The sequence below is a fragment of the Drosophila takahashii genome, chromosome 3L (genome assembly GCF_030179915.1).
Source record: "Drosophila takahashii strain IR98-3 E-12201 chromosome 3L, DtakHiC1v2, whole genome shotgun sequence".
Lineage (NCBI taxonomy): Eukaryota > Metazoa > Arthropoda > Insecta > Diptera > Drosophilidae > Drosophila > Drosophila takahashii.
The window spans coordinates 5,966,428-5,978,215 of record NC_091680.1 but is presented as its reverse complement, the minus strand read 5'-3'; the positions used below and the strand labels follow the sequence as shown (position 1 = coordinate 5,978,215).

The 11,788-nt window shown below is 38.6% G+C and overlaps 1 protein-coding gene across 1 annotated transcript; it reads right to left on the bottom strand.

The window, feature by feature from the left end:
• Window positions 1–252: 252 nt before the first annotated feature.
• LOC108068879 (uncharacterized) lies at window positions 253–1,677 on the bottom strand. Its single transcript, XM_017158708.2, has 2 exons — window positions 1,643–1,677; window positions 253–1,569 (listed from the first exon to the last, which is right to left on the bottom strand). Exons 1-2 carry the CDS (start codon window positions 1,643–1,645, stop codon window positions 253–255), a joined length of 1,320 nt encoding a protein of 439 aa, XP_017014197.2. The 5' UTR covers window positions 1,646–1,677.
• Between the last annotated feature and the right edge of the window lie 10,111 nt (window positions 1,678–11,788).

The following is an 11,788-nucleotide window of genomic DNA, read 5'->3' as shown; positions in this document are numbered from 1 at the left end:
TCTCTAACTTTAATGGCCTAAGCTTTTTACTTTATTATGCAATATGATTGTTAAACAAATAAGTGTGCTACCAGCATCCGTGTTTCCTGTTCTCCGAATATTAAATAAGGCAGTTGGGGATTATTTTTCAATATTTTTATTATTTATGACTTTCTCAAAATTTCGTTACCCCTTCGGGGAAAAAACCCAGAGTCAAATAACAGGATTTGATGGGGTTTTCTTCCCATTTTTAGGGGTCTGTCGTAGGAGCCTCTAGTAACGGTGACGACGGAGGACCACGCGACGCTGTGTCTTGTAGCGGTAACCATCGTTGGAGGAGAAGGAGTGGGCGGGCTCAGAGGCGGCGGTCTCGTAGCTCTCAGCGGGGGCAGAGTAGGAGGCAGCTGGGGCGGAGGCAGCTCCGGTGTAGAACTCGGGGGCGGAGTAGCTCTGGGCGGCAGGAGCGGAGTAGCTCTGGGCAGGAGCAGCATAGGACACAGCTGGGGCAGAAGCAGCAGCGGAGTAAGTCTGAGCGGGGGCGGAGTACACTGGTGCTGGGGCAGAGGCTGCTGGGGGCAGGTAGTCGTTGGAGGGCAGGTGGCTCACATCACGACGGTGACGACGGAGCACCACACGCTTCTGGGTCCTGTAGCGGTATCCATCGTTGGAGGAGAAGGAGTGGGCTGGGGCAGAGGCGGCGGTCTCGTAGCTCTCAGCGGGGGCGGAGTAAGAGGCAGCTGGGGCAGAAGCAGCAGCGGTGTAAGTCTGGGCAGGAGAAGAGTAGCTCTGAGCGGGAGCAGCATAAGACACAGCTGGAGCAGAGGCGGCAACGGAGTAGCTCTGGGCGGGGGCGGAGTACACTGGAGCGGGGGCAGAGGCTGCTGGGGGCAGGTACTCACTGCTTGGGGCAGAGGCAGCTCCGGCGAAGGGGGGCAGGTAGTCGTTGGAGGGAGCACCACGACGATGACGACGGAGGACCACGCGACGCTGGGTCTTGTAGCGGTAGCCATCGTTGGCCGAGAAGGTGTGGGCGGGCTCAGAGGCGGCAGTCTCGTAGCTCTCCGAGGCGAAGGAGGCAGCTGGGGCGGAGTAGGAGGCAGCTGGGGCAGAAGCGGCAGCGGTGTAGGTGGCAGCAGGAGCAGAGTAGCTCTGGGCAGGAGCAGCATAGGACACAGATGGAGCCGAGGCAGCAGCGGTGTAAGTCTGTGCTGGGGCGGAGTAGGAGGCAGCTGGGGCGGCATAGGACACAGATGGAGCAGATGCAGCAGCAGTGTAGGTGGCAGCGGGGGCGGCATAGGACACAGCTGGGGCAGAAGCGGCAGCGGTGTAGGTGGCAGCTGGGGCGGAGTAAGAGGCAGCTGGGGCAGCATAGGACACAGCCGGGGCAGAGGCAGCCACCGAGTAGCTGGACTCAGCAGGAGCCGAGTAGGAGGCAACTGGTGCCGAGGCCTCTACGTTGTAGCTGGGCGCCGAGTAGGAGGCCACTGGGGCAGAGGCGGCTCCATGGCTGGGGGGCAGGTACTGGCTCGAGGGCAGATGGCTGACATCGGCGGCCACGGCGGCAATGAAGGCGCAGAACAAGAAGAATTTCTGTGAATTAGGTAAATAAAATATTTACAAGTTAATGAAATTATCCTTGTGAATCCTGATGAATGGTTAGTACCATTTTGCTGGTTGCTCGGCTGTCCAGTTGGAGAGTGCAAGTGGAAGTGATGCCTTTTAGCATATTCTGCCGCTTATTTATATGATTCTAATCACCGGGGCCTGCGGCCAGGAAATTTGCATTTGGCTATATAATTTATGAATTTGTATTTAGTGACAACGCCGCCAAAAACATATCCATTATAGTTTTGCAATCAGGTTTGCAACGGGTTTTGCGAATGTTTTTTTGGGGACTTCCCCCCCTTTTCCCCCGGCCAAATCGTCCACTTATAATTTTTTTAATATATTTCGTTAATACTTTTAGTGGTTAAGATCCAAAATCAGGTTCCATTGTTCCCCCCAACCCAGCACTCGCCAATTTCTCCCAGGCGAAACGCGTGCCGATTCTGATCCATTCCATTCCCGGCTCAATTTGCTTAATTATCTCGATAATTATATTGTGGCTTAATCAACTCAACTGGTGGTAACCGGGTTCTATGACTCCCGGGGTAATAAAAGCAGATGTTCGATAGCGGAGCGGAGAAAAGGCCAAATAAAACAGTTGGTAGTGAAAAAGCGAAATGACTGCCGAAAAAGGCAATCAAATTGCGGAAATAAATCACCGATCTCAATGCCGAAACAATAGATCTCTGACTCTCGAAGCCGATTGTATGTCAAAGACTGAATGAAAACCTGAAACAAAACAATCGAATATACTTTTGGAAAATCTAAAATTTATTCCGATCATATCTAAGGAAGTGAAACAATAAAAACAAATAAATTAATCCATTTTCAAAAATTTTTTTTATATTTCAATAAGAATATTGAATAAAGGATATTAAAACTAAGTCCGGAAAAATACTTTCACTTTCAATAATAAAGATGCATTTATTTTACCTAGATTCTTTTTTTTGCTAATATTTGAATGAACATTCCGCTTATAATAAAGAATATACCCTGATTTGTGTATGGTATAGGGTAAGCAGTCTAAAAGTCTCACGCAGGCTTCAACTTTTTGAAGATGAGTGTGCGGAAGCTGGGCAAAAATAGATTCAGAATTAATTCGATTATGTGTCAAGTTTACAGTGTTTGCCTAAGCCCACGTTCTTATAATTATAATTAGATCATGGAATATTTTATGTCTTTAAGCACTTATCTAGAGTACCTATCGGCTTTGGTGAATCAGTACACAAACACACTTAAAGGTGCTTCTTTAAGGAATAATTTTCTGTACTTTTTTTCCTTCTATATAGTTAGTTAGTCAGTTACACTTAAGTTATAATTTTTTATAGATCGAAAAAAAAAGTTGTTTTGTTTTTTAGAAACAAAGATCTGTAAAGAGAAAAAATTTACTATAATTTAGAAAAATAATTAAATTGATTTCAAAAAAACGACTTAATTTTTCTGAGCCTAGAAAATAATCGCCATTAAAATAAGACAAATTTGTACATCAACAAAAAAATTGTGTTCCAGTTTTTTCTTTAAATGTACGACATTGATTTTAAAACATATTTTTTAATATCTACACGAAAGTTTTCTGTTGTAGCGTGCCGAATGAATAAATTTTAGGTAGCGTACTTATTTAGTCGCATCTAAAATCATTTTTCGTCACAAAAGTTGATATCAGAACTTTTGTACGTTGAAGGTGCGATCGTCACTAGTTTTTTACCTCGTTAAGAGGTGTTTTTATTTGATATCAGAAGTTTTTGTTTTTTTACTTTTGCTCTCATGGGTGCTAATATAAACATTTAAATTTAAATTGGTCATAAATCATAATTTTTAAACTATTGTATTTTAACAAATTAAGTTAAAAAGGCGTTGAAGTATTTCAAAATACCTTTTAAACGAGGTATAGCACATGTTTGTACCTTTAGTAGTATAGAACTTACAAACTAACGAAATGTAGCTATTTTTAGCTTTTTCCCGCTAAAGGAGCGGCTTTTTCCAAAAGTCGTAGAACAAAAGATTCCTATCTGGAACTCTTAAGTGCAAATTTACTGATTCCATTATCCTCACACAAAATTCAATACTCAGGAAGCGTTAGTAGTTCAAGCTCGCAAAAGTTGCTATTTGCGTATAAAAATAATTTAAAAAGTGACTTTTTACAGAAATGTGTTATATACCAAAGTTTAAGAAATCTCAAGGGCTATACAGGTTAAAGTTTTAAAAAAAATCGTTAGAGCCGTTTTTGAAAAAAATAAGAAAAAGCTAAAAAAAAAGTTTTAAAAAATTGTCCTTTGTTCATATCTTTTTAACTATTACATTTACACAAATTGCATGTAAAAGGTGTTTATAGCATTTAAAAATACCTTTCAAACGAGATGCAGCACAAGTCTGTAGCTTTAGTAGTATAGAAGTTACGGCTTTCCGAATTTTAGCTATTTATAGCTGTTTTCCCGCTAAACTAGCGGGTTTTTCCAAAAGTGGTAGAACAAAAGTTGTTTATATCGATGTGATGAACGTCATATCAAATTTTCAAAACTTAAAAAACATGTTTTGGACAAACTGACAAACTGACAAACTGACAAACTGACAAACTGACAAACTGACAAACAGAATTAAATTTTCATTTTGGGAAGACGAAGAAAATTTTATTTTGGCTATAACTTTTGAACGGAGCGTCGGATTGACCCCTCATTCGACGGGTATTTTCAAAAGGAATACAACTAAAACATTGCGAAGGGGCATTTATCCCCACCGGCCCCAACAGCTCCAAATTTCGAAACTTGCACTTTTTCACTTTCACCGCTCTCTCTCCCAAGCCAATTGATTTTCTTAAAGTCTTGGTATGCAATCCTTTAAGTTTTTAAAATACCTTTCGATTGATGTATTACTCATTGCGATCGGACTCTCACAGCAGATTTTCAATTTTGCGGCTATATAATAGTAGTCGCCTTCGCACACTCTCCTGGTGCGCTTCGTCACTACATGGACTGCCGTCCATAGTGATGCAATTTTCTCCTTTACTTTTTCTAGCCTCCGGCTAAATTACTGACTACTGACGATTCAGAGGTCTGCGAATTATTGAAGCTCTAAATTCAAGTTTTCCTTCTATTTATTGCCTTTGAATATTTTTAATGCTTTTTAACCCCAGTATTTTGTTCTTGTGTAAAAAAAATAGAGTAGTAGAACATGGAGGAAAAAAACTATATGGCCCCGCCTCGCTTATTGCTAAAGGAAAATCAGCAGGCAAAACTACTAGCCTAAGTTGAAGGCTAAGTCGAAGGGCCAAAGGGAATCAGCTGAAGGAAAAAAGCGTAAGTGCCAACGAACACACACACAAGGCCTGGGAGGAAGTGAAAGGAGCTCGCGCCAAGGATATGGCCAAGTATGATAAATAACAGATTAGCAAAGGGTGTCAGCTTTGTTGCTCCCCCGTTGACTCGAGGGAAAAATGGGGGCCCAGGGTAAAAGCTTGAAAAACAGGACAGATAAGCCACAAAAAAACAGGGAAAAAAAGGACAACAAATTTAAGAAAAGGACAAAAAAAAGGACAAAAGTAAATGTGCCTACATTTTTCTGTTTTTACCAATGGGTTATATTTACTTAATATAAATGGATTTTAAATAAAATTTAATTATGTAATGATCTACTGCGCCCGACTCACAACCTTCTTTGTTTGATCATTTTACCATGGTAAATTTTTGTGCGTATACGTAATAATCTAAAATTATTATAATAATTAATGCCTTTCAAGTAACTATATTCGTAATACAAAAAAATTAAATATCTGCGTCAAACCCGAAAAAGAGTCGTTCAAATCTTAATTTTTTTTCTGACAAAAAAGCAGAGAGTAAAAATTAAGAAATTTTAAAAGTGCTTTCCTCTTTTTTTTTGCTACAGAAAAAATCGTACTATAAAGAAAATCCATCGACTGCTTTACGTCTCTTTGATAATTTGTAAAAAGAATTATTTTTTAAGTGCCGAACTGTAAGAATGATGGTTAAAAAGGCATTTTAGCAAATAACGAGGACGGAAGCTAACTTCGGCAAGCCGAAGTTTTAATACCCTTGCAGATTTTACGAATTAAAACTTGACTAGACTAGCAACATGAATTAATAAACAACACAATATTTTATAATTGAAAAAATACAATTTTAAAATTTTTCACCCTATTGTTCCTATGGGAGCTATAGGATATAGACGCCCGATCGGCACGCGCGTTTACCCTGATCAAGGTACGCACAAAAAAATACGATTTGGAAAGTTTCATGGGAATAGCTAATATTTTGCGCGAAATATCCTGAAAAACGTCAAATTTTGACCGATTTCACCCTATTGTTCCTATGGGAGCTATAAGATATAGGCGTCCGATCGGCACGCGGTTTTACCCTGATCAAGGTACGCACAAAAAAATACGATTTGGAAAGATTCATGCCAATAGCTCTTACACTGAGCGAAATATCTTCATTTTTGTGAAAGCTATATCCGATTGTTCCTATGGGAGCTATAGGATATAGACGTCCGATCGGGTCGGCTTTCAAACTTGATCTGCGTACACATGTTTTAGGACGACTGTGAAAGTTTCAAGGCGCTAGCTTTTAAACTGAGCTCGCAAACGGTATTGAAACAGACGGACAGACGGACAGACGGACAGACGGACAGACGGACAGACGGACAGACGGACATGGCTATATCGACTCCCCTATTGATCCTGATCAAGAATATATATACTTTATGGGGTCGGAAACGTCTCCTTCACTGCGTTACAAACTTCTGACCAAAATTATAATACCCTCTGCAAGGGTATAAAAACAGGCTTATACACTTTCGACTATCAAAAATAACACTCAAAACCTTTTTTTTTTTTAAAAAGTATAGATTTCCGGATAGGGGATGTTTGAAATTTTTTCCGGATAAAGCCGTTAAAAAAAGGACAGATCTGTCCGGAAAGAGGACAAAATGGCAGCACTGGTTGCATGCGCGGATCCACGGGGGGTGATATGGGTGATATATCACCCCCCACTCAGGTAAAAAATTGAAGGAATTTTGGTATTCAAAAAGTATGCAACACAAAAATTTGTTCTGATGTCACCCCCCACAACAAAATCCTAGATCCGCCACTGGTTCGTTGCTTATTGAATGTACGACATCGAAGCTAACACTAGCAGGAGATCCAAAACATGAAGGCTGCACAGGCGACACACAAATTATTAGGATTAAAATTGAAGAATTGGATTCAAAACAGCTGGGCAACATTTTTACACAACAACTTTTGAAAGGCCTTCTTGAGTAATATTCCTAATCGAGGATAAACTTCTGAAATTCATTGAATTACAAATTTAAGATCATATAGTAATTTTTTAAGAATCCAAAGTTCCAATAAAAAAATGTTCCATACTCTTGGCACCAAGGGACTTCTTCCAATTTTAGAACTTGTCGCCTGGGAAAAAACTTAAAAGTAAAGAGTCAAAATCTGCCAAGTGGGCCACCCCTGTTCCGAAGGTCCGATTTTCATCGAACTTTTTTACTTTTCCGGTTCACAACGAAAATATAAGAACTTCATTTGAACGGTTTTGCGAAATTTTGAGTTTTACCGGAGTTATAGGGGTCAAAACATGGCATTTTTGTCACTTTTTCGAAAAAGTTGCTCTCAGTCATTTTTTCATAACTTCCGAACGGTTAGAGATATCTTAATGATGTTTTCACTAATCGCTCAAGAATTATTATGGCTTTCCATAAAAAAATGTAAAAAAAAATTAAAAATTTTTTTTTCTTAAAAATAAGTCAACATTTTTTTTTAGTTTTTATTTTTTTCAGTGTTCTTCACCAGCTATAGAGTTTAAAACCATTTAAAAATGAAGTTTGATTCATTACGAAAAAGATCAAAAAAAAAAAAAGAGTGGCCCGGCCAAAGGTTTTTCGCAATATCGATTTGAAGAAGGGCGCACAGCGGTTTCCCATACAAAACGGCAAAAAGTCCCCCATTGACAGCTGACGCTACGCTCGCTACGGCATGTGTTGACCAGCCAGTTTTCACGAGCAAGCCGTTTTTGTATGGGAAACCGCTGTGCGCCCTTCTTCAAATCGATATTGCGAAAAACCTTTGGCCGGGCCACTCTTTTTTTTTATACCCTTGCAGAGGGTATTATAATTTTGGTCAGAAGTTTGTAACGCAGTGAAGGAGACGTTTCCGACCCCATAAAGTATATATATTCTTGATCAGGATCAATAGGGGAGTCGATATAGCCATGTCCGTCTGTCCGTCTGTCCGTCTGTCCGTCTGTCCGTCTGTTTCAATACCGTTTGCGAGCTCAGTTTAAAAGCTAGCGCCTTGAAACTTTCACAGTCGTCCTAAAACATGTGTACGCAGATCAAGTTTGAAAGCCGACCCGATCGGACGTCTATATCCTATAGCTCCCATAGGAACAATCGGATATAGCTTTCACAAAAATGAAGATATTTCGCTCAGTGTAAGAGCTATTGGCATGAATCTTTCCAAATCGTATTTTTTTGTGCGTACCTTGATCAGGGTAAAACCGCGTGCCGATCGGACGCCTATATCTTATAGCTCCCATAGGAACAATAGGGTGAAATCGGTCAAAATTTGACGTTTTTCAGGATATTTCGCGCAAAATATTAGCTATTCCCATGAAACTTTCCAAATCGTATTTTTTTGTGCGTACCTTGATCAGGGTAAACGCGCGTGCCGATCGGGCGTCTATATCCTATAGCTCCCATAGGAACAATAGGGTGAAAAATTTTAAAATTGTATTTTTTCAATTATAAAATATTGTGTTGTTTATTAATTCATGTTGCTAGTCTAGTCAAGTTTTAATTCGTAAAATCTGCAAGGGTATTAAAACTTCGGCTTGCCGAAGTTAGCTTCCGTCCTCGTTTTTTGATCTTTTTCGTAATGAATCAAACTTCATTTTCAAATGGTTTTAAACTCTATAGCTGGTGAAGAACACTGAAAAAAATAAAAACTAAAAAAAAATGTTGATTTATTTTTAAGAAAAAACATTTTTAATTTTTTTTTAAATTTTTTTATGGAAAGCCATAATAATTCTTGAGCGATTAGTGAAAACATCATAAAGATATCTCTTACCGTTCCGAAGTTATGAATTTTTGACTGAGTGCAACTTTTTCGAAAAAGTGTCAAAAATGCCATGTTTTGACCCCTATAACTCCGGTAAAACTCAAAATTTCGCAAAACCGTTCAAATGAAGTTCTTATATTTTCGTTGTGAACCGGAAAAGTAAAAAAGTTCGATGAAAATCGGACCTTCGGAACAGGGGTGGCCCACTTGGCAGATTTTGACTCTGTTTGAAGTTAATTTAAAGCTATAAGTTACTTGCAAATAGAAACAATATAATTTGTACAACTCAGGTTTCAATGTAATTTAAAGAAAAAATGTAAAAATATTAAAGCACTAAATTTAAATGTAATACATCTAATTGTTTTATCTAATAGAATTTTGTAGAATTAAAAATACACCGCCTATACAAATATTTGGGGTTACAAAACCCATTATAGGTTCTAAAAAAAAGGTGTCTACAAATAGTAAGAAATAGTATTAATTTTTTTCTAGCATATTCCCAAATACATATATGATCTGCAAGTTGGCTTCCTTTTTGGTTAATATGCAAAGAACCAGTATTTGTCTAGGTTCGAACGGATTCTTGGTTTGATAGGCATGCAAAGCATTTGAAAAGTGCCACCAAGATAAAATCTTTCGATCCCCAAATTATAGGATTTTTATAAACACAGTTTTAAACAAAGGACAATTTTACAAAGGACAATTTTAAATTCCAATGGCAGCTATTAAATTCGAATTCGTAAAGAGATTTTTTTCTGAAAAAGTAAAATTTGAATCTGGACTTTGGTTTTTTGTTGTGACTCGTGCTTAAAAATTAGAGGAAAAATACCTTAGATCTAGAGATAAACATGACATGAACCGCGATTTTGCCCCGAAAACAGTCGGAAAAAATGTCCCGAGCGACATGTCCCGAGCGAATGTGTTTGAAACTGCATAAAAAAAAGGCAAACAATTTTTGAGTAAAACCAAAACCATTTAACAGTGACATGTTTGGACAACAATCTAAAAAAAATCGAATTCAAATATTCCAACAGAATTCGCAAATACTGGTTTTGAATTTTTTGTCCCGAGCGAATACTGCAGTTTTTTAACGATATCTTAAAAACTAAAAATGATCCAATATCAAGATTTTTACAAAAAATTAAAGGTGTGAAAATGTCACGAGCTTCCTTTCTTGTTTGAACTCACCTGCAAAAAAAGAAAAGAGAGATATGATTAGGTATTCAGTTGATTTAAGATAAATAATTAAATGCATAATATACTTTTTTATTCTGAACTGAAACTTTGCAATCCACCCATGAATCAGCGCCATAGTAGAACAGGGCGCGAAAGTGGGAAAAGCAAAGCCAAAAGCCGAAAATAAAAACTGAAAATGCATATGGGCACTTCCAAAATGTCGCTCGGGACATTTGCACACCATTAAAGTTGAAAAAAATTGTAACACAATGGATTTTAATTTTAATTATGGGCTTTTCTTTTCACTCTTCCCACCTTTAAAGTTGAAAAAAATTGTAACACAATGCATTTTAATTTTAATTATGGGCTTTTCTTTTCACTCTTCCCAAAACTGCCGTATTCGCTCGGGACAAAAATAGAAGAAGAGAAATAGCGAAAATTGTTTTCCGTTGTTTTTTTATGCAGTTTCAAGCACATTGTAAAGCGGATTTCTCAACCTCTGGCTTGGTGGACTTTTTTTTGGAAGTGCCCATATTGATATGTACTTACCATAGGGGTTTGCTGCCGCGGGCGGATAGCTCTGCGTGAAGGAAGCAGGAAATAGGTTGCCACCGTAGGCAATTGGATATGGGGGCATCGAGGACGCCGGGTTGTTTCTGCGGTGTTTTGGCCGACGTACCGGCGATGGAGACGACGACGACGACGACGACGACGACGACGATCGCCGTCTTTTCCGGGAGCATCTGCAGCGCTTGCGTCCCATTTTATAAGTGATATAGAATAAGAAAATGTCTAGACTCTAGATAGAGCAAGCGATCGGCAGCGCTCTCTTCGGCGAATTCACCAATGATGCCACCTAGGCGAAAAACGACAATTTCCTCACTTTTCGATTCAAACATGCATTTTCGGCCCATGCACTATGGTCCGAGCGGCCTATTTTTTGGCATAAAGTGTAAATTTTTATGTTAATGATTGAATTTCTGTAAAAATTATCAATTATTACTTAAAAGCTGATAAAACGTCAAAAATAAATAAAAAAAATTGTTATTTTGAATCCTTCTTTGTTAAGCATTCGTAGGAGAAAGAAAAGGAAATGTCTTCTTTTGCTTATAATTCCGTTAAAAAAATTACACAAATTATTTATCTGTGACTCAATTTTTAGAGTTTATGCCTTAAAAATCGATTTTTGGACCATAGTGCCATTGAGTTTCATGTTGGATGCAAAGTTCGCTATGTTGGCAGGTTTTACATGGCTAAGTGGCAAACTGCTAGCGGTTTTGTTAAAAACAAGTATACATTTGTACCGCACAAAAAAATAAAAGTTTACCTTTTTTTTTGACACCAAAAAAAATACTTATTAAAAATGTTTTGCCGGCGTTGTTTAGTAGATGTTTCTGGGTACTAATCCAAGATCGTCTTTTTTTTGATGGTGACTTGCGGTGGACATCATATCCTAAGAACGGTTCATCTCAAATCCCCAATTCAAAAAAATTTCGTTAGTATATTGTATTGCCTAGTCCCTGAACGAAGGATTTGTAAAAAGCTACAACTTCGGTTCTAATCGTTCTGAATTTTTGTAAGAGTATTCTCAAAAGTATATACTTCAAGAATATGCAATAAAAAAAAAACATTTTTTTATCTATCACAACTGTATATAACCCCTTAATGTCTAACCTATCGATACCCGGTCGGAATTCCCGGTCTTGAACCGGGTATTTAACAATCGGCACGTTGCCGGTCTTGAACCGGGTATTAAACAATCTGGCAACGTTGCCCAATGTGTGAGGATCCGTAAAAGACCCTCACAAAAGACATTTGTAGCCATGTAAGACACCCTATTTTGTAGCCATGTAAGATACTCTAGTTGTAGCCATGTAAGTGTAAATATTAACCATATAAAATTCCAGCCGCGAAGGCCAAATTATTTGTGATTAGTTTTAAACCCATCCTCGC